The sequence below is a fragment of the Trachymyrmex cornetzi genome, unplaced genomic scaffold (genome assembly GCF_001594075.2).
Source record: "Trachymyrmex cornetzi isolate Tcor2-1 unplaced genomic scaffold, Tcor1.1 scaffold272, whole genome shotgun sequence".
Lineage (NCBI taxonomy): Eukaryota > Metazoa > Arthropoda > Insecta > Hymenoptera > Formicidae > Trachymyrmex > Trachymyrmex cornetzi.
In genome coordinates, this window is record NW_017297394.1 from 483,526 (window position 1) to 509,978 (window position 26,453).

A 26,453-nucleotide genomic window follows, 5' to 3' on the forward strand; every position below is an offset into this window, starting at 1 on the left:
GGTAACTAGTAACGGTAACTTGTTACTTTTCCTACTCGGTAACGAGTAACTGTAACTTGTTACTTTTAAAAAGTAACTTTCCATTCCCTGTCATAAAGTGAAAAGCACAAATAATTTTCCTCTTATTATGAAGACCAGCCTTTTTTATCTTAATATAATATCAAATATCTAATAGACATTTATTGATGATTTTTTGATGATATATTTATGAATCTCATAATATCTTTTATCTAGATATTTTTTTATATTATTTTATACATATGCATCAGAAATTGAATAAAGAATAATTCAAGAATTATATTATGAAGTCTGAATATGAACATTCGTAAACATTTCCAATAAGTTTCATTTCAATCAAAGATATTTTAAAAATAAAAGCGCTGTGTTAAGTAAGCTATTACTTCCATTTCATGGTAACAAATGTTTATTATTACTGTTCTTCTGCTATTCATACTCTTCCGATTAATTCTTAAAATTTAGACAACTGATCGAAGAAGATTTAAATATGTCATGGACATCTTAGCAACCTAAAATGCATATCTGTATATTAAAATACGCTCTTCCTTTCCGCAGAAATATGATTTTCATGATTTTAACTTTGTTATTAAATAAATTTGAAACAATAGCTGTGTTACTTACGTTGCCAAACGTTCTGAGGGAAATATCTATAAAATTTCCTGCTTTAAGTTTTATTGGGTTTTCGGAAATAGTTATAAGTAAAATCAATGCTCGTGCTGTTGCGTCTTCAAGACGGTACCATTCCAAAGTGCGTGTTGTTAATGATACCTTTTCTCCCTGATTTTTATCAATTAAGTACAAACGTGTCAGTGATATAAACAAAAAAAAATAACATTCCTCTGACATTCCACTTGTTTGCTAAATTTACTATTATATATTTTACTATCATTGACGATAAAAAATACTTCAACAGCGTATACCTGCTCAATGATTTGCTCGCCCATGTAGCAGTAGATAAATATGATGTACCACAACATTATTAGTCCACTAATATATGCGCAAATACTAACAACATTATGTTTTTCCCATTCCTGTAAATAGAACTTTTATTAGATTTTATAGAACACGGAATTATGACATAATATATCTTTTATTATTTATCTAAGCTTATATATTTTCCTTGAAATTTATTGTTATGTAAATACTTTTGCGCACCATGATAACGTAATATCCTACTAAGCATATCATCACCGTAGATCCCATGATTTGTATTAAACTTGTATACTGAATAGTACTCTGTACCAATTGTAAGAAACTAAAATATATTACGAGAAAATTATGAAAATTGTTTTTAACAAAAATTAGTACCTAATCCTATGTATCTTTGATGATAGGTAATATCATTTTGCATAAACATACTATAGTTTATTAAACTCTAACATAGTTGTCAGTGTAAATACGTTACTCTCTAAATCTGAATCAGTGGATAATCGCTGATATCAGTGCCAAATATGCCACTGGTAATCAGTGAATTAAATGTGAGCTCCCTAATCTAGCTAATCTTTATTGGGTGATTTAATTAACCTTGATTTAGTGCTTAAATTCAATGAATATTGGAAGATTGAAATTAACGTGCAAATATTAGTATTTCAGTTATATAATGCTCAAACATTCTTCCTTTTTTAGTTGAACTTCACTGATTATCAATGCAAAGTATGCCACTGAGTAATTAGTGACTATCAACTGATTCATATTTAGACTATTTAGAGAGTAGATTTACAGTAAAAAATTAACGAACGAATCTCATTATTGTACGCAAAGAAAGACTCACTTTCTTATTCTGATTTGCCGCTCCACGACAATAGCCAATCTCTTGTTCAAGTTTTCAGGTTGATTCTCGTTCACGAAATCGTTCATTAAAGTCACAAGTATGTCTGACTGCGCGCAGAAATGCATCGCGCAAAGTGTCATAAAACCAAATGTTGTTACAGTAATCGTATACTTTATAAGCCCTGATAGAAATTGTATGAAATACACGATTTCGTAAACTGGACTACTTTGCACGTCAAGAATAACGAGATAGGCAACGTGAGGTAATGGTCTGATAGTGATATTTTCAGAAGTAATGATCTTTCCTGTTGACAGAGGTATTATTATTCGAAAACCCATGCCACTGAAGTACATGAATATAGCACACATCATAATCAGACGTTTGCTAGTTCTGACTCTATCGATCATTGAGATGCGATCGCTTGGATTTATAACGTTTCGCCAGTCTTCTTCAACGAATTTTAGACAGTTTCGCACCTCATTCTTGTAAAGCAGGGTACAACTATACTTGATGATTTCTATTAACGTGTATAGTCCGCTGGCCATAACTTTCACCCTTAAACGAAAGTCTGTCAGCACCATAAATACATAAAGCATGGTCGGGATTAGTTCGCAGAAGAGAAACGTGAAACATGCTAGGATCAGTGCGTTAGTCTCCATCAGTTCCAAAAGAAAAGAATTTGTGTGTGTAAATGGCCATATGCCTAATAAACGAAAGAAGAAGCGATTCATTGCGAAAGCATTTTCTATGTCACGTTCGTAATACTTGTTAGCAAACATCTTGAGAAACCAATTAAATCTACAATTTATTATATGAAGTCTTTCCACTTCATAGTATGATATCTTGTATCATGAGAACACTTTTGTAAAGCACGATACACACACGAAACGTGTCTATTCGGCACTGTTCGTAGTGTTCTTCGCTGAGCAGAATATAACTCATATTTCATGTGCGCTTGCGTATAAAGATAACTGAAAAGCCACGTCAAACGGATGGTTAACGAATAATAGAAACTTTCAAAGGGGTTGCGTGCAAGTTTATTTACGATTTTCCTTTATTGTAAGAAACAGAAGATTTTCTACGGGAAGATATGAAGGAATAAACTTTTGTAATAAAAACTTATCGATAATACTAGTGTATAACAGTGTATAAGCAAAACGTAGGAGTTGACTTGGATGAGTATAATGTAAAGTGACTGGATTTATCCCGCGACTATATTCCAAATAGTATTTTTATCTCTTATATACATATATATTAATATTTAATAATTTCTTTAATTTAAATCTATACGTCATTGAGACATAATATACGTTACAATTGTCCATATAAAATATTATTTCCTAGCGTGTTTATTCTGAAGTTTCGGAGATTTCGATGCTACGTAGAACAAATCTCCGATTATGAATTATCAAGTGGAAATTTGTTCATGTTTTCGAAAAATATATAATATTGCTATACTGCTTATTTCTATTACATAATAATGTAATATTGCTTGATATCTTAAAAGAAGACAATTTATATAATCAAAGATATATTTAAATTATAATATCTAAAGCTGCTCCTACATTAGTCGCAAGTAAATCAATTGGTTTGCCGTCACGGGCAAAGTTACGATTGACTTATCATTAATATAGGATCAGCTTATTTCATCAAATTTTTGCATTCTTCATATGTTCATATTAAGTACAATGCGATATTATCGATACGAAATGTAGCTTAGAATGTAGATTTGAAAAATGAACAATGACTTACAATAATTGCAATTGATGTGTACGAGTTATATGCAATAATAGTTACATCATGTGATACTTTGATCTATTCGCTAATTACAATCGCGTGCAAAAGTTATCGAGAATATAAAGCTACATTTTATGTATACGTTATTCATAAATATGAAATTCTATGTTTATCTTTTAATTTTTTTCACTGTTCTAATTCATCTTACAACGGAATAAAAATCCGATTCATAATAAAATTTATATAAAATAATATAGCTATTATATATAATGTAATTAGTTTCAGAATACTTTCTATAAAATTATAATGTTTACTTTCTTCATGTTGAGAAACAAAAATGGATATTCTTCTACATACGTATGTTATGCATACACCAAAGACAGAGCACACCTATATATGATTAGATATTATCAATATAATGCGTTCGTAGTCGTACTTTTAATGAGAAGAAAGAGATACAGAACCAAAATCTTCTATGTATAAAAAATTGGAATAATAATAAAATAACATTTCTTTCTTTCAGTCACGTTTATCAATAATGATGGTAAAAATTAATAATGCCAATATGTATATTAATTTTTTGCCGGAGCAACTTAGGCTTTATAATTTAATATACTTATTATTGTACATGAGATAAGACATTATTAAGAAGTATGTATATCTCTTATGTCCTGATTTTGACTTGGAGCATACAAAGATTGGACATTTTAATTAGATAAAAAAATTAAACAATTTTATACGTTAAAATAAATAACTATAAAGTATTGTACATAAAAAGCACAAACAATTTCCTTCTAATTATCAAAATCAGTCTTTTCTGTCAATATAACATCAGATATCTAATAGATAGTTCTTACTTACATTTTTAAATGAATCTCATAAAATCTTTTACTTTTAGGTTAGACATTTTCATATTATTTTACATACATATCTATCAGAAATTGAATAAAGAATTATTGTAAATCAAGAATTATACAATAAGGTCCGAATATAAACATTTGTAAACGTTTTCAATATGTTTAATTTCAAATAAAGATATTTGATAAAGAAAAGCACTCTGTTTAAGTATACTGTTACTTCGATTTGATGGGTACAAATGTGTAGTATTACTATTCTATTGCTATCCATACATTTTCAATTAATTCTTGAAACTCAGTGATCAACTGATCGAAGAATATTTAAATATGTCACGGTCATCTTAGCAACCTAAAATAGATGCATATCTTTATTAAGATACGCTCTTCTCCTTGCCTCAGAAATCATTTTCATGATATTAATTTTATTATTAAATAAATTTAATAAAATATCTGTATTACTTACGTTACCAAACGTTCTTAGAGAAATATCTATGAAATTTCCTGCTTTAAGTTTTAATGGGTTTTCGGAAATAGTTATAAGTAAAATCAATGCTCGTGCTGTTGCATCTTCAAGACGGTACCATTCCAGAGTGCGTGTTGTTAATGATACTTTTTCTCCCTAGTTTTTATCAATCAAGCGATGTAAACAAAAAAAAATAATTTTTTTCTAATGTCCTACTTTGATGTTCGTTACATTTGTTATATTTTACTGTCGTCGACAATGAAAAATAATTCAACAACATATACCTGTTCGATGATTTGCTCGCCCATGTAACAGTAAATAAATATGTTGTATGATAACATTATTAGTCCACTGATATATGTACACATACGAATAACATTATGATTTTCCCATTCCTGGAAAATAAACTTTTATTAATTTTTTATACAGATCTGTAACGTATTACATTTTTTATCATTTATCTAAACTTATAATTTCTTTGAAATTTATTGTTAAATAAATATTTCTGCGCACCATGATAGTGTAATATTCTACGAAGCATATCAACACTGTAGATCCCATGATTTGTATTAAACTTGTATACTGAATGGTATTTTGCACCAATTGTAAGAAACTAAAATATATTGTGAGAACTATGAAAATTGTTTTTAATGAAAATTACTAGTAACTGGATAATACGTTGCTCATTTTGCGAAAACGTACTATTGCGTATTAAGCTCTAACATAATTGTTAATGTGAATACATTAAAGAATTAACGAATGAATTTCATTATTGCAAGGAAAGACTCACTTTCTTATTCTGATTTGACGCTCCACGACAATAGCCAATCTCTTGTTCATGTCTTTCGATTGATTCTCGTTCACGAAATCGTTCATCAACGTTACAAGTATGTCAGACTGCCCACAAAAGTGCATCGCGCAAAGTGTCATAAAACTAAAAGTTGTAATCGAAATCGTGTACTTTATAAATCCTGCTAGAAATTGTATGAAATATACGATCTCGTAAACTGGACTACGCTGCACATCAAATATAACAAGATAAGCAACGTGAGGTAGTGGTCTAATAGTGATATTTTCAGAAGTAATAATCTTCCCTATTGACAGAGGTACTATTATTCGGACAGCCATGCCAGTTAAATACACGAATATGGCACACATCATAATGAGACGTTTGCTAGTTCTGACTCTGTCGATCATCGAGATACGATCACTCGGATTGATAACGTTTCGCCAGTCCTCATCAACGAATTTTAAACAGTTTCGCACTTGATTCTTGTATAGCAGAGTACAACTGTACTTGAGTATTTCTATTAACGTGAATAGTCCGCTGCCCATAACTTTTATCCTCAAACCAAAGTCTGTCAACACCAAAAATACATAGAGCATAGTCGGGATTAATTCGCAGAAGAGGAACGTAAAACACGTGAGGATTAGTGCGACCGTCTCCATCAGCTCCAGAAGAAAAAAATTTGCGCGTGTAAATGGCCATATGCCTAATAAACGAAAGAAGAAGCGATTCATCGCGAAAGCATTCTCTATGTCGTGTTCGTAATACTTGTTAGCAAACATTTTAAAAGACTGATTAATTTTACAATTTCTTATATGAAGGTTTTTCGCTTCATAGTATAGTTATAATAGCACACTTTTGAAAACACTTTTGTAATGCACGATACAGACGCAAAATGCGTCTATTCGCCACTGATCGCAGTGACGAGCAGTACCCTACGCTGAACGCAACATAGCTCATAATTCATGTGCGCCTGCGTATCAAAGGAATTGAAAAACTGCGTCAAGCGGATGGTTAACAAATATATAGAAACTTTCAAAGAAATTACGTGCAAGGCAGGTTGCGTACAAGTTTATTTACGATTTCACAAATGTATAGAAACTTTCAAAGAGATTGCGTGCAAGAGAAGTTGCGTAAAAATTTATTTACGATTTTCCCTTATTGTAAGGAACAGAACATTTTCTACGGGAAGTTATGAAGAGGTAAACATTTTGCAAACTTATACCGAGAATAGTAATGTATAAGCAAAGCATAAAAGTTAACTTGGCAAAGCAAACGTTGACATATAATTATATTTATCATTCGACTATATATCAAACAATTCTTTTTGTTCCTCATATTAAAATCACTTTTTTTTATTAAAATATATATTGCATGTAGAAAACTTTACAGTGCTCTTTATAAAATGTTACTCCTAAAGAACTTTTTTAAAAAAATAAATATAAGTATGTTAAAAAATATCAAAATTACGTCCTTCCTGAAATAAAAAAAATACTTTTTTATAAACTATTTAAATTTAATTATTTAATAATTAACTTTTCAAAAACGGATATGATATCAACACAATTAGCTAAATATTTCTCTCTTAAATAGGTTCTCGAAAAGGCTTATTTGCAAAAATCTCCTCTAATTCTAAGATATATAAAACCGACTAAAAGTGACTAAAATGAATGGATTATAGTGAAGATAAAACTTGGCGTTCCCAAGTCGTATTAAAATGCAATATTCCAATATGTTTTTACAGTATGAAAATTACTTGAGAGATGAAGTATAATAAAAAATTATTACATTTCTGCATATATCTCTAGATATATACAATCCATAAAAGCAATAATTGGACAAAAAAATTTTAATAATTTGCTTACTAATCTTGTAAATTTGTTATCTATAATTCTAAATCAAAATCAATATTATATTACATATTATTTCTCCATTTAAGTTTGTAATGATGTGTAAATTTGTAATGATGCACGCACAAAACGCATAGTTTCGCACACTTGCTGTTTGTCGCTGAGCGATAACGGTTTCTACTCAGTGGTGTAATTTACTTTGGAATGAAGTAAAGGTTAGATTTATATCAATTTATATAAAAATAAAATAGTTATTAGATAATTTAATTAATTATTAAACTGTTCTATGAAAATTTAATGTATATTCCGCCGAACTGAGAAACAAAAATTTCTTCTGTAAATATACATTATACTAAGTTTTACATTTGACATGTCTATAAAATTCTCTTTACGATACGATATTACCATTATAATGAGTTCTAATCATAGTTCCAGAAAGAAGAAAAAGATACAAGATAGAAATATTCATTTAATTGTTTTCATAAGCATGTTAAAATATGTCACAGCCGCTTTGATTACCTGAAAAATTAGCATAACCTTGTAGTTATTTTCTTATTATTATTACTTCTTCATGACTTTATTTTTATTCAACTAATGTTTATTCAACGAATGTAGGACTTTTTAGGTAAATACACAATTAAGAAATATTGTATTTAATTTACGTCTATTATATTTTGACGATAATTATAATTATTGAATAATGTATTTAATTGTAATATTGCTACAATTCTTATTGATTCATGTAAAAATGAGTGAATGCTTTTAAACGTGTATACTTACATCGCCGTATGTTTTTAATGATAGATCCATAATGTTTCCAGCAGTAATCTTGGTGGGCAAATTCGACATGATTATCACCAATACGATCCCACGCGCATCCTTATTTGGAAGACGATACCACTCGACCATGCAAGATGTTCTAGCTACTTCCTCAGCCTGTTATTAATATTATAAAGTATGTGTAGTAAATTTTGGTGGATTTAAGCATTGCTGATAAATATTATAGAAATATTTCTAACAACTTCTTCTCACAAGTATTGCCTTGTAAAAATAATAAAGCATCATATTATAAACTGTATATGTTATTATATATATACTATATAGCAGTAATGTACAATCTTCTTTAAACTGAGGAACATTTTCATATTGTATATCTCACGAACTGTATGAAGTCTATTTCGGTGCGTATATATTCATATATGTATATAAAATTTTTTTATAGTGATATTAAGATAAAATTTTTTTTATCTATTTACTTATTAAAGATATTTATTTTAATAATTGTTTTACACGACTATACGCTTCGTGTCAAAATAAGTACCAAAACTCATTTTGAATTTTATTTCATCAATAAGAAAATAAAAAATCAAAATGATTTATAAATATCAAATATTTTACAAAACATATTTATTTAAATATAAATATTAAATATAAAGTGCATTTTTGAACATAAATTTAAAAAAAATTGTTTAATGCGTCTGAAGTGCATTTTAAATTTGTATAAAATAAAGAATATAATTTTATATTTTTGAACTATCAACCGGCGTGCTACGAATTACACATCACTGCTACATCTGATATATAATTATACGTATACTATAAAAATAATTAATACTAATTAATAGATTTTATTCGGACCGACAAAAAATTAAATACTAGGTATAATCTATAAATATAAGCATATTCGGGTCTATGACGGTCAAAGCTAGATCATTTCGCCTAAATAATACCCAGTGAATTATCTATATCCTATATATGTACATACATATATATCATATTTTTGAAGTTATTCAAACTGCACGCCAAAATTTTTTCGGACTTTATCTAATGCAATTAAACTACTGCAATAATATCACAAGTTAAATTAAATTGACAATGTGCTTAATATAAATTTATTGCGAAAAATATTACCTCGGCCGGGACTTGAACCCGGATCTCTTATGTTCCATACGAACGTCCTAAGCCATTAGACCACCGAGGCATTAAAGGCCTTGTAACATTATTGCAGTAGTTTAATTGCGTTAGATAAAGTCCGGAAAAATTTCGGCGCGCAGTGTGAATAACTACAAAAATATGATATATATGCATGTACATATATAGGATATAGATAATCCACTGAGAATTATTTAGGCAAAAAAAATCTAGCTTTGACCGTCATAAGCCCGAATATGCTTATACTTAGTGTAAAAATAATTGCTACATATATCATCGAAGTACGATATCATCTTTCGAGGAAAAGGTTTGACCAGACATACCTGAACAGTAAGTTGTTCACCAGTGTAACAAAACATAAACATGTTTATCAACATGGACATAAGTGCTGTAAAGTAAGAGCTCATAGCTAATGAATTGCTATTTTCCCATTCCTATAAATATTATATTATTGCTGGAAATATTACTTCTTTTTGTTTTGTTATTGAAACTCCCGAATATATTATAAATTACGAACTATTATTATAAAATATCCTAGAATGCAGGCATTCATCGTACACCCCGTCAATTCTATTAGACACGCTTGTTGTAGAGTATTCTCTACCAATTGCAAAAAACTGAAATGTTGACGGTACCGAATCAATACATTCAGAAAATGAGAAATTGGAATTGTCTGTACGAATATGATGTTAAATACCGATCAATAAATAATTACTTGTTACAACCGTTTAGTCACTGCATGTACATAATTTTAATAAAACTAAAGCTCTCCAATACTCTTACCTTTGAATTCTTATTTGATGTTCAACCATTATTGCCAACTTCCTGTTCACTTCCCGTTTCTCTAGCCATTTCTCCTTGACAAAATTTCTCATCAAACTCATCAAGATTTTTAACTGGCCACACATGTGCATCACGAAGACCGCCGCAAGACCACATAAACCTGTTGTTATCGAATAAGTGATTATCCCGGATAATATTTGCATTGCAAAGATCAGCTCGTAAGTGGGGCTGACTTGTGCATCGAAGAAAATGAAGTAAGCCGGGCAAGGCAGAGGTCTGATCGTAACATTTTGTGGAGTTATGATTTTTCCTTTGGCAAATGGCAAGATCAGTCGAAAAGAGAGCCCACTGGCGTACATGAAAATCGCACAAAGTGTAACCAGACGTCTTCCAATTTTTGCAGATTTGATCATCGTGTTCCGGGCTTTCGTGTTGGTAACAACTTTATAATCTTCCTCGATGTGTTGCAAACAGCGTTTTATGTTTTTCTCATGGAATACCAAATTGCTATATTTACCACAGGCTATGAAGCCAAAAAGAAGCAGAGGTATTGTTCGGATCCTGACGCGTGGTCTCTTCTCGACCAACCAAAAAAGAGTACCAGGTATCAGCACAGAACAGAGGAGAATGTAACAGATCGAGATTAAGAAGTATTTCCAAATTTTCTCGAGGGTTGATTTTTTCCTATAAGACGGCCATACTCCGAGTAAGCTCAAAACGTTTCGCGTCAAATATGTAATGTAAATTATGTCGTCTTTATAATACTCGTTGCGCAACATTCTTTTGTTGATCTTATGCGAAGCCTTTACTCAAACTGGGTGGCTACTAACCAATGCGAATACGAACTGTCAATAAAATAAATTCATCGTTTGCGCTTGCGCGCATTATAGATCACAATGTTTATGAAGAAGAAAGTTTGAAAGCAGTAGAGTTTCTAAGTCAACTTGCTCACCGAGGGTTGGAATCGCTTTCCATGAATAGTGTTCCCATTCATCATAGTATACATTTTTTTTTAAACTTAAAATAATCTTTTTGATGGCTTCAACTTTACTTCCTGAATTATAACTCATGATTGCGTTGGACATTGACCGCCCACAATGGTTCTAATTACATAATACATATTACAATACATATCGAAATATTTCAATTTGCTTAGAGATTAATATATGTGACAATAGTCATGATGTTTTCAATAGTTTTGACAACATTAATGCTCTAAGAATGGGTATTTAGTAAAAAAATATCGATTTCGTTTTAAAAGATGCCATGCCGTAACAAAAACAGCAATACATCAACTATCTTAGAAAGATAGTAAGGTGATAAAATAAAAATAAAAATTACTTATACTTTTACAGTATCTTACTATATTCTACGATAACTTGTAATTGTGCGAGAGGCTAAAAATAAAAACATTATGTCGTTTTAATACTCCGATGAAGTTTTTTGTTTGGCTGGAAAATAATCGTTTTTAACTGACTCTGTTACAATTTGCAAATGAAAAGTCACATTTAGCGAATGTACAATGTATGCATAGAAAACTTTTTAAATGTTGCACGCAATCTTATTTGCCATTTTACCCCATAGTAAGAGACTGAAAGTTATTCTGTTGAACTTAATCAAAAGATCGACGTTTAAAAAAACTTACTTAATAATAGCAACTGTATAAGAAAAACACGATTTATTGGTAGAATTTCTATGGATAAGGAACTGCATTTATCACTGTATCTTAAACAATAAACAGTACTATGTTATTTATATCATAGTTGTTATTTCATCAATTAAAATTAAAGTATGGGCAATTAAATAATAAAGTTACTGTGCTCTGTAGGAATAATATTTGATCACGTGCCGGAGATTTTAATGCTGTGTAAGATAGATTTCCAAGTGCATGGTTTCGAAGCAAAGAGAGATTACTTATTATATAACAGACTTCTAGCTTATATAATGTTAAAATGCTGCTTGAAACTTTAGGAAAAGAAAAATTGTGCAATGATTTAAATTAAATAAGAATATATTTAAAATAATACTACACCATATGTATTACGCTTATTGCATTGATTTTTGTTCTTTATGCACAATACATTGTGAAGTCTAGATTATAGTTTCGAAGACTATTGACTGAAAACTGATGTGTATTAGTTTGCGATACGTCTGGTTATACTTTTGCTCGCGAGTTACAATCGTGCACAAAAGTTAACAGGTACAATAAAACAGCATTGACTTCATATATATGTAATTGATAAATGTAAAATTAATTTTAGCTGTATCTTATTTCTATTAGATGCTCTTATTTGTCTTCTAAAGAAAAATAGGAATAATTTATTTAAATTTATACGTAACATAAAATAGTAATTAAAAAAAAGAAATAATTATGAAAATGCTTTTATTAAAAATGTAATATTTAGTTTGATCATACTGAGAAATAAAAATTCTTACTCACGTTTTGGAATATATATACATTATACCAAACATTTTTATCCAATTTTGACTTATTTAAATATAATAAACGTATACAATATAATATTATCATTACGATGCGTCCATATCCAGTCTTGGTTCCGACAAAAAGAAGAAGGAAATACACAACATAATATTCAGTTGGTCATTTTTAGAAGCATATTAAAATACGTCACAGCTGTCTTTATAACCTGAATAATAAGCACAATATCCCGTAGTTATTTATCACTTCGTCATAATTTTATAACTAACGCAATAATCTGATTAAAAAATGTTATATTTGATTCAAGTCTATTAGGCTATAGACAATAATGTTTGGATAACGTAATTGACCGATGTGTTGCAATTGTCATTAATTTTTGAAAAAATTAGTGAACGCTTTTAAACAAATGTGCTTACGTCGCCATAGGTCTTGAATGATAAATCCACGATCTTCCCAGCTGTGATCTTAGAGGGCAAGTTTGACATGATTATTACCAACACGAGCCCCCGCGCGTCTTTATTCGGAAGACGATACCACTCGAGTACGCAAGATTTTCTAGCTACTTCCTCTGCCTGTTATTAATATTATCAAGAAAATATAAGAAAATTTTTGTTGTTTTAAACATTGTTTAAAAAATATTATAAAAACTTCCATAATAATTTCTCAAATATTTTGCATAACAGAGAGTTATTATATATTATTGTATACTATACCATAAGAAAAAAGGAAAGAAGGAAGGAAAAAATATGGACAAACATACCTGAACGGTAAGTTGCTCACCAGTGTAACAAAACATGAACACGTTTATCATCATGGATGTAATTGATGAAAAATAGGAGCACATAGCAATCCGATTGCTATTCTCCCATTCCTATAAATTGTATTTTATTGTTGGAAATATAACTTTCTTTCTCTTTGTTACTGACACTCCCGAATATACAAAAAAATATTACAAACCATTATTATAAAATATCCTAGAAGGCAGATTAACATCGTGCATCCCATCAATTCTATTAGACACGCTTGATGTAGAGTATTTTCTATCAATTGTAAAAAACTGAAATGCCGACGGCACCGAATCAATATATTTAAGAAATTAAAATTTGAATTACCTACACCCTGCACGTATATGATGTTAACCAATTAGCAAATAATAAATTATTATGAACGTTTTCACTTAATGTAAGTAATTTTATTAAAAAAATAAAACTCTTAAACTCTTACCTTCGAAATCTTATTTGATGTTCAACCATTCTTGCCAACTTCCTGTTCAGTTCTCGTTTTTCATGCAACTTTTCCTCGACGAGATTTGTCATCAAATTTATGAGGACCTTCAGCTGGCCGCAGGCGTGCATCACGAAGAGAGCCGCAAGACCACATAAACCTGATGCTATCGAGAAAGTGACTATTCCAGATAATATTTGTATTGCAAATATCAGCTCATAAATGGGGCTGACTTGTGCATCGAAGAAAAGGAAGTAACTCGGACAAGGTAGAGGTCTGAGAGTGACGTTTTGTGGAGTGACGACTTTTCCCCTGGCAAATGGCAAAATCAATCGAAAGGAAAGTCCACTGCTGTACATAAAAATCGCACAAAGTGAGACCAGACGTCTTCCAATCTTCGCAGATGTAATCATCGCGTCCCGCGCTTTTGCGTTGGTAACAACTTTATAATCTTCCTCGATGTGCTCCAAGCAGCGTCTGATATTCTTTTCGTGAAATAGCAGAATGATATATTTACTACAGGTCATCAAACCAAAGAGAAGGACTGGAATCGTTCGGATTCTAACGCGTGCTCTCTTTTCGATAAACCAGAAAGAGATTCCAGGAAGCAAAACGCAATAGAGAAGAATGTTACTGATCAAAATTAAGAAGTACCTCCAGACTTTCGCGCCGATAGTGTCTTTTTTAATATTAGACGGCCAAATTCCGAGTAAGCTTAAAATATTTCGCGTCAAATGTGTGACGTAAATCATGTCATCTTTATAATACTTATTGCGGAACATTCTTTTGTTGATCCTATGTGAAACCTTTGTACAAACTGGATAGTGACTGATCGCTGCGAATACGAACTGCTGATAAGGTAAATTCTTTATCGGTTTGCGCTTGCGCGCATTAAAGATTAAAGGGTTGCGTGAATAAGATTCGAAAGCAGGAGACTTTGTAAGTTAGCTCACCGAGGGTTGGAATTGGTTTCCCAGAATATGAATTCCATTCGTCAAAGTATATTTTTTTCAAGCAGCTAAGAATAACAATTGGCTTCAACTTTCTTTCCTGTATAACATAAATCTAAAACTCACGGTACATTTGTTGAACATTGACCGCCCACAATGGTTCTGATTACATAATACATACACACTAGGTAGTGTCTCCAGATATGTATTATGTAATCAGAACCATTGTGGGTGCTAAGCCAAAGTGCAGCGGCACTGCCGTGCTTCCTTTATGTGAACCGGAGAGATGCGACAGATCAAGATTATAGGATCTCAATAACGGCTGTCACGATTGAGTTAAAATATGCCTTAATAGGTTGCTTACATTACAATATACATCAAAATATTTCAATTTGCATAAAGATTAATATATGTGATAACAATCATGATATTATCGATAGTTTTAACAACATTAATGTCCTAAAGATGGGCATTTAGTAAAAAGATATTGATTAAGTTTCAAAAGATGCCGTAAGAAAAATATCAATACATCAACCATCTTAGAAAGATATTAAGTTGATAGAATAAAAATGAAAATTACTTATACTTTTTCAGTATCTTATTATATTCTACGATAACTTGTAATTGTGCGAGAGGCTAAAAATAAAATCACTATGTTGTTTAATATGCCGATGAAGTTTTTTGTTTGTCTGGAAAATAATCGTTTTTAACTGTTTCTGTTACAATTTGCAAATGAAAAGTCACATCTAGCGGGTGTATGATGTATGCGTAGAAACTTTTTAAATGTTTCACGCAAACTTATTTGCTATTTTCCCTCATCGTAAGAAACTGAAAGTTGTTCTATTGAAATCAATGAAAAGGTTGACGTTTTGTAAAGAAAACTTGCTAATAATAGCAACTGTATAAGCAAAACACGATTTATTAGTTGGTAGAATATCTGTGGAAAAGAAACTGCATTTATCACTGTATCTTAAACAATAAACAGTACTCTGTTATTTCTATCATCGTTATTATTTCATCGATTAAAGTATGTGCATTTAAATAATAAAGTTATTGTGCTCTGTAGGAATATTTGATCACGTGCCGGAGATTTTAATGCTGTGTAAGATGGATTTCCAAGTGCAGTAATGGTTTCGAAGCAAAGAGAGATTACTTATTGTATAATTCATTTCTAGCTTATACAATGTTGAAATGCTGCTTGAAACTTTAGGAAAAAAAAATTTGTGCAACACCACACACACACACACACACACACACACACACACACACGAATTAAAATTAAATAAGGATAAATTTAAAATAATAGTACGCCGTATGTATTATGCATATTGCATCGATTTTTTGTTCTTTTTGCACAATACATTGTGAAGTAAGTTTAAATTATAGTTTCGAAGACCATTGACTGACAATTGATGTGTATTAGTTTGCGATACGTCAGGTTATGCTTTTGCTCGCGAGTTACAATCGTGCACGAAAGTTAACTGGTACAATAAAACATCATTGGTTTCATGTATATGTAATTGATAAACGTAAAATTAATTTTAATTATATCATAATTTCTATTCGATGCTCTCATTCGCCTTATAATGAAATAAAGGAATAATTTATTTAAATTTGTACAGAAGATAAAATAGTAACTAAAGAAAAGAAATAATTATCGAAATGCTTTGTATGAAAATATGTTTCTATGAAAAAATGTAATATTTAGTTTCATCGTACTGAGAAATGAAATTTATTACTCACACTTTAGTGTATATATATATATATATATATATATATATATTCACTATACCAAACATTTGTACCAAAGTTTTGGCCTATTTATATATAATAAACGTATACAATATAATATTATCATTACGATTATGGTTCCAATAAGAAGAAGGAAATGCAGAACATAATATTCAGTTGGTCATCTTTAGAAGCATATTAAAATACGTCACAGCTGTCTTTACAACCTGAACAATAAACACAATATCCCGTATTTATTTATCACTTCGTCACAATTTTATTTAACTAACGTGATAGGCTGACTAAAAAATGTTGTATTTGATTCGCGTCTATTAGGCAATAGATAATAATTTTTGGATAACGTAATTGACCGCTGTGTTGTAATTGTCATTAATTTCTGAAAAAATTAGTGAACGCTTTTGAACAAATGTGCTTACGTCGCCATAGGTCTTGAGTGATAAATCCACGATCTTCCCAGATGTAATCTTAGCGGGCAAGTTTGACATGATTATTATCAACACGATCCCCCGCGCGTCTTTATTCGGAAGACGATACCACTCGAGTACGCAAGATTTTCTAGCTACTTCCTCTGCCTTATAAATATTATCAAGTTCATATAAGAAAATTTTTGTTAATTTAAACATTGTTTAAAAAATATTATAAAAACTTTTATAACAATTTTTCAAATATTTTGCGTAACAGAGAGTTATTATATATTATTGTATACTATACCATAAGAAAAAAGGAAAGAAGGAAGGAAAAAATATGGACAAACATACCTGAACGGTAAGTTGCTCACCAGTGTAACAAAACATGAACACGTTTATCATCATGGATGTAATTGATGAAAAATAGGAGCACATAGCAATCCGATTGCTATTCTCCCATTCCTATAAATTGTATTTTATTGTTGGAAATATAACTTTCTTTCTCTTTGTTACTGACACTCCCGAATATACAAAAAAATATTACAAACCATTATTATAAAATATCCTAGAAGGCAGATTAACATCGTGCATCCCATCAATTCTATTAGACACGCTTGATGTAGAGTATTTTCTATCAATTGTAAAAAACTGAAATGCCGACGGCACCGAATCAATATATTTAAGAAATTAAAATTTGAATTACCTACACCCTGCACGTATATGATGTTAACCAATTAGCAAATAATAAATTATTATGAACGTTTTCACTTAATGTAAGTAATTTTATTAAAAAAATAAAACTCTTAAACTCTTACCTTCGAAATCTTATTTGATGTTCAACCATTCTTGCCAACTTCCTGTTCAGTTCTCGTTTTTCATGCAACTTTTCCTCGACGAGATTTGTCATCAAATTTATGAGGACCTTCAGCTGGCCACAGGCGTGCATCACGAAGAGAGTCGCAAGACCACATAAACCTGTTGTTATCGAGTAAGTGACTATCCCAGATAATACTTGTATTACAAAGATCAGCTCATAAGTGGGGCTGACTTGCACATCGAAGAAAAGGAAGTTACTCGGACAAGGTAGTGGTCTGAGCGTGATGTTTTGTGGAGTGACGACTTTTCCCCTGGCAAATGGCAAAATCAATCGAAAGGAAAGTCCACTGCTGTACATGAAAATCGCACAAAGTGAGACCAGACGTCTTCCAATCTTCGCAGATGTAATCATCGTGTCACGCGCTTCGGCGTTGGTAACAACTTTATAATCTTCCTCGATGTGCTCCAAGCAGCGTCTGATTTTCTTTTCGTGGAATAGTAGATTGATATACTTACTACAGGCCATCACAACGAAGAGAAGCAGAGGAATCGTCTGGATTCTAACGCGTGTTCTCTTTTCAATCAACCAGAAAAAGATTCCAGGAAGCAAAACACAATAGAGAAGAATGTTGCAGATCGAGATTAAGAAATATCTCCAGACTTTCGCGCAGGTAGGATCTTTTTTATTATTTGGCGGCCAAATTCCGAGTAAGCTTAGAATGTTTCGCGTCAAATGTGTGATGTAAATCATGTCATCTTTATAATACTTATTGTGGAACATTCTTTTGTTGATCCTGTGTGAAATCTTTGTGCAAACTGGATAGTGACTGATCGCTGCAAATACGAACTGCCAATAAAGTAAATTCGTTGTCCGTTTACGCTTGCGCGCATTAAAGATTAAAGGGTTGCGTGAATAGAATTCGAAAGCAGATTTTCTAAGTTCGCTTACCGAGGGTTGGAATTGCTTTCCCAGAATATGAATTCCATTCGTCAAAGTGTATATTTTTTTCAAGCAGCTAAGAATAACAATTGGCTTCAACTTTTTTCCTGTGTAATATAAATCTAAAACTCACGATAACATCCGTTGGTCGTTGACCGCCAATAATAGTTTTGATTACGTAGTACAGTAATATTTCAATTTGTTTAAAGATTAATACTTATAAAAGCAATTGTGAGTTTTCTGACGTAATAATTGTGACAATGTCAGTGAATTAAATAAAGATAAAAAATATTTATATTTTTTTGTCCTATTATATCCTACGATAACTATTTGGTGCGAGAAAATAAACTTATTAAACTCTTGTAATTGCATGAGAGGCTAAAAATAAAAGCACTGAATCGTTTTGATATCTCGATGAAGTTTTCCGATTCTCTGAAAAAATAATCAGTTTCACTATATCAATGGCTCTGTTACAACTTGCATCTAAAAAGCAACATCTAGCGAATGTATAATGTACGTATAGAAACTTTCAAAGTGACTGCGTGCAAACATATTTGTGCTTTTCTTCGTAAGGTAAAGAAAGTTGTCCTATTGGAAACAATGAAAAGGTTGCAGTATCGTAAAGAAAACAGATAATAGCAGTGTATATAAGTAAAACGCGTTTTTGACATGGCAGAGTATTTGTAGAAGTATAACTGTGGTCACATCATGCGATCATTATGTTAAACAATAAACAGTATTTTTTTGTTGCTCTCATCATAACATTGTGATTATTTATTTTAAATACAAAATGCATTTAAACATGTTTGTCTACTCTGTGTCGAATTTTTGTATTTTTGTCTGCTCATGTTTCAGTACGATATTATCGTTGCGATATGTAGCATAAATTGTAGTTTCAAAGACCGAACCTATGTGATTAATAGCTTTGATTAACAGTTTTTCGTTATAAGTATGATATGAGTTTTCGACCTGCTCGCAAGTTACAATCGCAAACAGAAATCAATGGGTATAAAGCAGCATTAGAATTTCGTAGGCAATATTGATAAATGTAATTGATACAAATGCGCAATTATATTTTATAATTTTTACTTCTTAATTTCTACTTGATGTTCTTATTTATCTTGAAATGAAAGTACATTTGATCTATATAAATTTATCAGAAATAAAATATTAATTCAAGTTAATTAATTATCAAATTGCTCTATATGAAAATTTAATGTAAAATATATTGTGAAACAAAAATTTCTTACGTATACTTTTATATATAGAAGAAATATATTTAAATCAAGGATATTTATATAGATATATGTACATTATAGTAAACTTTTGTATTTGACACATCAATATCACGATCATACACGATACGATATTACCATTATAATTCGTAGCTGTAATTTTAATGAAAAGAATATAGAGCCGAAACATTTAACCGGCTACATTTAAAAGCATATTAAAATACGTTACAGCTGTCTTTACGACCTGAAAAATAAGCATAATATTTTATAGTTATTGCTTTATCATGATTTTATTTAATTGACTCGATAAACTAAATAAAAAAATTGTATTTGATTGACTATTATAGTATGTAGTGATAATAGCAATCACTTCGTAACATATTTAATTGTTAATGTTGAATTTTTGCTGATTCCTAAAGAAATTAGCGAATGCTTTTAAATATATATTCTTACATCACCGTATGTTTTGAATGATAGATCCATGATTTTCCCAGCAGTGACCTTGGTGGGCATATTCGACATGATTATCACCAGCACGATCCCACGCGCTTTCTTATCCGGAAGACGATACCACTCGAGTTCGCAAGATGTACTAGCCACTCTTTCTGCCTATTATTAATGTTATCAAGTATTATCAATTCAAAAAATTGAGCGAATTTTAAGGATTATGTATTGCTTATAAATTATTACAAAAATATTTTCAACAATTTCTTCTCAAATATTGGTTTGTATAAACAAATAGCATTATTAGCATTACAGCAGAAACATTATTATATATTGTTAATTTACATGTAATTGTTGTATATAATAGCATCGCATAATATAATCATCACGAGCAAAAAGGTATAAATAGTTATACCTGAACGGTAAGTTGTTCACCAGTATAACAAAACATGAACATATTTATCATCAGAGATGTAAGTGTTATAACATAAGAGCACATAGCTATTGAATTGCTATTTTCCCATTCCTATAAAAGTTACATTATTGCAGGTAATATTCTTTTTTTTCACTTTATTATTAAAACTTTTAGATATATATAAAAAATTACGAACCATTATTATAAAATATCCCAAAAGACAGACTATCATCGTGCACCCCATCAATTCTATTAAACACGCTTGTTGTAAAGTATTTTCTACCAATTGTAAAAAACTGTCGACGGCACCGAATCATCATATTCGAAAAATGAGAAAATAGTACTAAATATATTCCGCACAAGTATGATTTTAATTACCGATTAACGAATAATTAATTATTATATAAGTTATTATATAAGCGCTGATGTATACAACGTGGGTTTAATAAAAATTGAAACTTATAATTCTTACCTTCGAATTCGTATTTGATGTTCAACCATTTTAGCTAGTTTTTTATCCACTTCTTGTTTTTCTTGCCATTGATCCTCGACGAGATTTCTCATCAAATCTACTAAAATTCTTAGTTGGCCACAAGCGTGCATCACAAAAACAGCTGCGAGGCCACATAAAGCTATCGTTATCGAATAGGTAACTATCCCGGATAAAAATTGCATTACAAATATCAGCTCGTAAGCGGGGCTGACTTGTATATCAAATGAAAAGAAGTAAGCCGGACAAGGCAGCGGTTTGATCGTAATATTTTGCGCAGTGACAATTTTTCCTTTGGCAAATGGCAGAATTGATCGAAAGGAAAGCCCGCTGCCGTACATGAAGACTGCACAAAGTGTGACTAGGCGTCTTCCTATCTTCGCGGATTCAATCATCATATCTCGTCCCTCTGCACTGGTAACGATTCTCCAATCCTGTTCGATGTGTTTCAAGCAGCGTTTGATATTTTTCTCACGGAATACCAAATTGCTATATTTACCACTGGCCATGAAACCGTAAAAAAGTAAAGGGATCGTTTGGACTCTGACTCGCGTTCTCTTCTCAATCATCCAAAATAAGGCACCGGGAATCAGGACGCAATAAAGAAGAATGTAAGAGACCGAGATTAGGAAGTACTTCCAAATTTTTTCGCCAATAGTTCTTCTTCTGTTGTAATTCGGCCAAACCCCAAGTAGGCTCAAAACATTTCGTGTCAATTGTGTGATGTAAATCATATCATCTTTGTAATGCTCGTTGTGCAGCATTCTTTTGTCGAGCCTGTATGAAATCTTTATGCAAACTGAATGGCAACTGATTGCAGAAAATAAAAACTATACAGTAAATTCGTTGTTCGTTTGCGCTTGCGCACCTTAAACATTAATATGTAGCTTGAAAGAGAGGGTTTGAAAGCAAGAGAGTTTCCAAGTCAACTTACCGAGGGTCGAGATTGCTTTCCACGAATAGTTTTTTCATTCGTCAGCGTGTACATTTGTTTTCAAACTAAGAATAATCGATTTGATGATTTCAATTTTTCTTCCTGTACTAAAACTTATGCTGCTTTGGACGTTGACCGCTAGCAATAATAGTTTCTACTACATAGTACAGAATACTTTAGTTTAATCAGAGATCAACGTATAATAACATTGTTTTAGTGCCATGATAGTGTCATCATATTTCTGATATTACGATCCTGACAACATCAATAAATTTAATAAAACTAAAATTATATTTACATTCTTGCGTTATATTCTACGATAACTACTTGGGGCAAAATAATAAACTTGCTAAACTTGTAGTGCGTGAGAAACAGAAAATGAAAACGGTAAATGGTTTCCATGAAAGATATTTCGTTATGCACATCGGTTAAGTTTTCTGATTCTTTGAAAAATAATTACGTTTGATTCTGCTGATGTTACAACTTGCGTTCCTCGAAGCTTCAATGATAGTGAGTAAAAGTTTATACGTTTGTATATGAAACATTAGTACGTATTATAACTTTTCTATGGCTTTTATTTCTTTTTAAAACTCTTAGGGGAGACCGGGGCCGGTTGTCACAGTTTTTAGCGATTTTTAGAAAAAAGGGTTTGGAAATATTACATACATTATAATATACCTACATCCTTTAGATATTAAAAAAAATATTATTCTTAAATTCATCATAAAAATAAGTTATTTAATTTAAAGCTGCGAAAATGTGACAATTAGTCCCGTGTTCTGGATTGATTGTCACGTTCTAAGATTGGCAATAGCATATTTTATTTACGAATAGTACAGGGTGTTACAGATACATACTAGGCAGTACGACGGGTTGCGCGGCAAACTTTGCATGGCTAAGCGTGGTTTAATAGACAATGACAGTGACTTTATAACATAAACTTTATAATATAAATAATATAACTTTGTAGTATAAACTTTATAATGTATAAAGTCACTGTCATTGTCTATTAAACCACGCTTGGCCATGCAAAGTTTGCCGCGCAATCCGTCGTACTATCTAGTATGTATCTGTAACACCCTGAACATATAAAAAATATAATTTTTAATATTAGTTTTATATTTCAAGAAATAATAGTAATTATGGTATTAATATAGACAAAATAGTTATTTTAATCATAAAATACATAATTTGTTTTTGTTCTGTATGAAAAATGAAAACAATATATATCTAATATGAAATATAATATATTTGTAAGTATAATCTCTAAAAATGTGTCGAACTAAAGACATTAAACTCAATTAATATTAGGGTGTAACGGCCTATTACGGTTGGAGCTGGATCTTCGTTGCTTTAAAAGAATTTTTTCCGGACTAAATAAACGCAATTAAAACTACTCTAGTATTTTAAAGCAACGAAGATCCAGCTCCAACCGTAATAGGCCGTTACACCCTAATATTAATTGAGTTTCTCAAATATACGGTCATAAATATATTGTAAAGACATTAAAATTGATTGTTACCTAACTCCGCCTTATTTTGTTTAATCTATCCCACACAGCTATTTTTAATAAAAGAAATTGTATTCGCAAACTTTGTCAGGCTAATGATTAATTAATTGTAGTAAAGATTTTCTAAGACATATCATTTTCTATGAATATAGGGATATTGCGATTAATAATACCAAAGACTTCTCAGACAACAAAATAGACGATAAGAAAAATTTATTCACAAACTTCATTTTCTTATAAATAATATATACTATGCTTTTGGTGCAAACAATTTTATACAACAAATTAATATTATATCAGTAATCTACAGAGTTAAAGAAAGAGATTTTTCTGCCATGTACTGTTTGAGCATTTTGACAATCAACTCCGTACAACAACTAGCCCCGGTCTCTCCTACCAGTAAAGGAATTATTGTTTAGGAATTATGTGCCTTGGCTATTTTTATTTAAAAGTTACATATTTCTTTGAAGACTACGTTTATGCATTTACTGGCTATTCAAATTTAGCTAACAACAGAACGTAAAAGATTTAAATACGTTATGGCCGTCTTAACGATCTAAAATGTAATGAATCTTTGTAAAAATGTGGTTTTTATTTTTCAACATATTATTACTTACATTGCCGAATGTCCTGAAGGAAAGATTAAAATATTTTCCTGCTCTAACCTTTGTCGGAAAATTCGACACGAACATGATTAACATCAGCGATCGCGCTTTTGCATCCGGAAGACGATACCACTCCAATGTGCATGCTGTTAATGCCACTTTTTCTCCCTAATTTAATCAATTATACAAAGTAGATTATTAATAAAAAAAAATGATGCTCGCATTAATTGGTGAATGCTAATTATTATTACTTCGATAATGTAATAGCATATCTTCGTCGAAAGTTGTTCACCGATAAAGCAAAAAATAAAAATGTTGAAACTGATCGATGTGAGTCCAACGAGATACATACATAGAGCTACGGCATTGTTATCCTCTCATTCCTGTAAATTACAATTATATTTATTTTTGTGATACTTGCTAAGTTTGTGCGTTTATATATTTTACATATCCTTAATACTCTTTCAAAATCACTGAAATTATTGTCGCTACATATTTATTTTATGCGCACTATGATAACAAAATATCCTAAGAAACATACAATTATAGTGCATCCCATAATTTCCATTAGACTTGTATATTGTATGGTGTTCTGCATTAATTGAAGGAAACTAAAATAATCGTAGAAAAAAAAATGTTTGTAAAAATAAATGTTTTTCAAAAATTTGCTTATAATTAAAACAAGAAATATGTTAATTGTACAAAAAATAAGATTCTATATATTTTTACACAAAAATAAAAACGAATATAATCAATATATATATTCAATATAATCAATAATTAAGTACATTTTTAAAGAATCTTATTTATTGAACAATTCATCGTATATGAATTAATCCCAACGTCTATTTTACACATAGATTTCAATTAAAACATTAAAATACTAACAAACAGATTCGTTAAAAATACTTGTAAAATTAGTCTTACTTTCGCGTTTTGATCTGATGCTTTACAATAGTGGCCAATCTTTCGTTCACATTTTTTAGTTCACATTTATTTACCAGATTATTCATCAGGACTATCAGTATATCCAGCTGTGCACAAGTGTGCATCACGAAAAGACCCGCAAGGCCGCATATCACTACCGTGCATTTCACGAATCCGGAGAAGAATACGGCATAAGGAATACTATCTCATAAGCGGGCCTAAGCTGCACGTCGAATAGAACAAAGTAAGCCGGGCACGGTAGATGTCTGATCGTAAAATTCTGTTCAGTGACGATCTTTCCGGCAGATAACGGTATAATTGTTCGAAAGGACACCCCAATGGAATACATGAATATGGAGCATATTATCAGCAAACGTCTGCCTGTTCTAGCCTTATCGATCATCACATCATGATAATGTGAGTTGACTATTTGCCAATCGTCCTCAATCTGCGCGAGGCAGTTTCTCACTTGGTTCCTTTTGGTTAGCAATTGGCCGTACTTAGCCATTGCTAACATCATAAATATTACGGTGGCGACGACTTTCAGCCTGTCACGGGTCTCTCTTTGCACGATGGCCATATAGAGAAACGCCGGGACCAACTCATAAGTGAGGAGGATGTAGGAGACGAGGATCACCGCGACTTTCTCGAGGATCTTCGGAAGCCAGGACTTTGTACGCGCGTACGGCCAGACACCCAGCACACGAAAGACAAAGCCACTAAGCTTGAAAACGTAATCTATATCGCGTTTGTAATTTTTGTTGGTGAATATCTTTTCCATATTAGTCCGTGTACAAGCCACAAGTGGTGAAACGATGCGCGTTCACTAGCCACTGATCATGGTTGATCCGCTGTTCGATTTGGAGGGAACTCGCGACTCGCGTGCGCTTGCGTATTGAAACAATCTTTCAAAGCCACGTCAAACAAATCGCTAACATCGTAGAGACTTTGAAAAGACTATTTTTGTTGTGCGCAGAAAGGATTTCCCGGAAATTATGAAAGGGTTGAAGATCCGAGAAAAAAGTTTACTTGTAATAGCGGTGCGGTAAGTTTTACAATTTTCCGTAAAAAATGTATAAAGAGATATTATAGAAATGCAAAAAGATAAATGTTCGTGATGTATTATAACATTTTTTATGTATTTCTGTGCTAACAATAAGTAATAA

The 26,453-nt window shown here is 31.2% G+C and overlaps 7 protein-coding genes across 7 annotated transcripts in view; all 7 read right to left on the reverse strand.

Moving 5' to 3' along the window:
* LOC108761985 (uncharacterized) overlaps positions 1–2,470 on the reverse strand; it is a 19,945-nt gene extending 17,475 nt beyond the window's left edge. Inside the window, exon 1 of the mRNA XM_018508776.1 lies at positions 1,790–2,470. Coding sequence (XP_018364278.1) covers positions 1,790–2,448 — 659 coding nt within the window. The 5' untranslated portion in view covers positions 2,449–2,470. The remainder of the gene's footprint in view (positions 1–1,789) is intronic.
* Positions 2,471–4,678: 2,208 nt separating this feature from the next.
* LOC108761986 (odorant receptor 4-like) lies at positions 4,679–6,295 on the reverse strand. The gene is made up of 5 exons (XM_018508777.1): positions 5,637–6,295; positions 5,360–5,459; positions 5,131–5,241; positions 4,847–5,002; positions 4,679–4,732 (listed from the first exon to the last, which is right to left on the reverse strand). Exons 1-5 carry the CDS (start codon positions 6,293–6,295, stop codon positions 4,679–4,681), a joined length of 1,080 nt encoding a protein of 359 aa, XP_018364279.1.
* Positions 6,296–7,948: 1,653 nt separating this feature from the next.
* Positions 7,949–10,977, reverse strand: LOC108761987 (odorant receptor 13a-like). The gene is made up of 5 exons (XM_018508779.1): positions 10,199–10,977; positions 9,933–10,032; positions 9,739–9,849; positions 8,264–8,419; positions 7,949–8,002 (listed from the first exon to the last, which is right to left on the reverse strand). The coding sequence occupies exons 1-5, from the start codon at positions 10,975–10,977 to the stop codon at positions 7,949–7,951; spliced, it is 1,200 nt and encodes a 399-aa protein (XP_018364281.1).
* Positions 10,978–12,786: 1,809 nt separating this feature from the next.
* Positions 12,787–14,644, reverse strand: LOC108762014 (odorant receptor 13a-like). The gene is made up of 5 exons (XM_018508815.1): positions 13,863–14,644; positions 13,596–13,695; positions 13,399–13,509; positions 13,055–13,210; positions 12,787–12,846 (listed from the first exon to the last, which is right to left on the reverse strand). Exons 1-5 carry the CDS (start codon positions 14,642–14,644, stop codon positions 12,793–12,795), a joined length of 1,203 nt encoding a protein of 400 aa, XP_018364317.1. The 3' UTR covers positions 12,787–12,792.
* A 2,072-nt stretch (positions 14,645–16,716) lies between these two features.
* On the reverse strand, positions 16,717–18,568 carry LOC108761988 (odorant receptor Or2-like). Its single transcript, XM_018508780.1, has 5 exons — positions 17,787–18,568; positions 17,520–17,619; positions 17,323–17,433; positions 16,981–17,136; positions 16,717–16,770 (listed from the first exon to the last, which is right to left on the reverse strand). The coding sequence occupies exons 1-5, from the start codon at positions 18,566–18,568 to the stop codon at positions 16,717–16,719; spliced, it is 1,203 nt and encodes a 400-aa protein (XP_018364282.1).
* Positions 18,569–20,152: 1,584 nt separating this feature from the next.
* On the reverse strand, positions 20,153–22,075 carry LOC108761989 (odorant receptor 13a-like). Its single transcript, XM_018508781.1, has 5 exons — positions 21,294–22,075; positions 21,018–21,117; positions 20,822–20,932; positions 20,416–20,571; positions 20,153–20,206 (listed from the first exon to the last, which is right to left on the reverse strand). Exons 1-5 carry the CDS (start codon positions 22,073–22,075, stop codon positions 20,153–20,155), a joined length of 1,203 nt encoding a protein of 400 aa, XP_018364283.1.
* A 3,378-nt stretch (positions 22,076–25,453) lies between these two features.
* LOC108761990 (uncharacterized) lies at positions 25,454–26,068 on the reverse strand. The gene has a single exon (XM_018508782.1). It carries the CDS (start codon positions 26,066–26,068, stop codon positions 25,454–25,456), a length of 615 nt encoding a protein of 204 aa, XP_018364284.1.
* Between the last annotated feature and the right edge of the window lie 385 nt (positions 26,069–26,453).

Excerpts from the sequence above, each read along its gene's own strand:
- LOC108761990 (XM_018508782.1), bottom strand. The coding sequence starts at position 26,068 with ATGGAAAAGATATTCACCAACAAAAATTACAAACGCGATATAGATTAC.
- LOC108762014 (XM_018508815.1), bottom strand. The coding sequence starts at position 14,644 with ATGTTCCGCAATAAGTATTATAAAGATGACATGATTTACGTCACACAT. Across the intron at positions 13,696-13,862 it reads CATCAAATAAGATTTCGAAG|TTTTTTACAATTGATAGAAA; the intron begins GTAAGAGTTTAA and ends TCGGCATTTCAG. Across the intron at positions 13,211-13,398 it reads GTGAGCAACTTACCGTTCAG|GCAGAGGAAGTAGCTAGAAA; the intron begins GTATGTTTGTCC and ends TATTAATAACAG.
- LOC108761989 (XM_018508781.1), bottom strand. The coding sequence starts at position 22,075 with ATGCTGCACAACGAGCATTACAAAGATGATATGATTTACATCACACAA. Across the intron at positions 21,118-21,293 it reads CATCAAATACGAATTCGAAG|TTTTTTACAATTGGTAGAAA; the intron begins GTAAGAATTATA and ends TGCCGTCGACAG. Across the intron at positions 20,207-20,415 it reads CATTCAAAACATACGGTGAT|GTCGTAAAGACAGCTGTAAC; the intron begins GTAAGAATATAT and ends CTTATTTTTCAG.
- LOC108761987 (XM_018508779.1), bottom strand. The coding sequence starts at position 10,977 with ATGTTGCGCAACGAGTATTATAAAGACGACATAATTTACATTACATAT. Across the intron at positions 8,420-9,738 it reads GTGAACAACTTACTGTTCAG|GCTGAGGAAGTAGCTAGAAC; the intron begins GTATGTCTGGTC and ends TATTAATAACAG. Across the intron at positions 8,003-8,263 it reads CATTAAAAACATACGGCGAT|GTAATCAAAGCGGCTGTGAC; the intron begins GTAAGTATACAC and ends CTAATTTTTCAG.
- LOC108761988 (XM_018508780.1), bottom strand. The coding sequence starts at position 18,568 with ATGTTCCACAATAAGTATTATAAAGATGACATGATTTACATCACACAT. Across the intron at positions 17,620-17,786 it reads CATCAAATAAGATTTCGAAG|TTTTTTACAATTGATAGAAA; the intron begins GTAAGAGTTTAA and ends TCGGCATTTCAG. Across the intron at positions 17,434-17,519 it reads TAGGATATTTTATAATAATG|GAATGGGAGAATAGCAATCG; the intron begins GTTTGTAATATT and ends TACAATTTATAG.
- LOC108761986 (XM_018508777.1), bottom strand. The coding sequence starts at position 6,295 with ATGGAGACGGTCGCACTAATCCTCACGTGTTTTACGTTCCTCTTCTGC. Across the intron at positions 5,003-5,130 it reads GCGAGCAAATCATCGAACAG|GGAGAAAAAGTATCATTAAC; the intron begins GTATATGTTGTT and ends GATAAAAACTAG. Across the intron at positions 4,733-4,846 it reads CTCTAAGAACGTTTGGTAAC|GTTGCTAAGATGACCGTGAC; the intron begins GTAAGTAATACA and ends CATCTATTTTAG.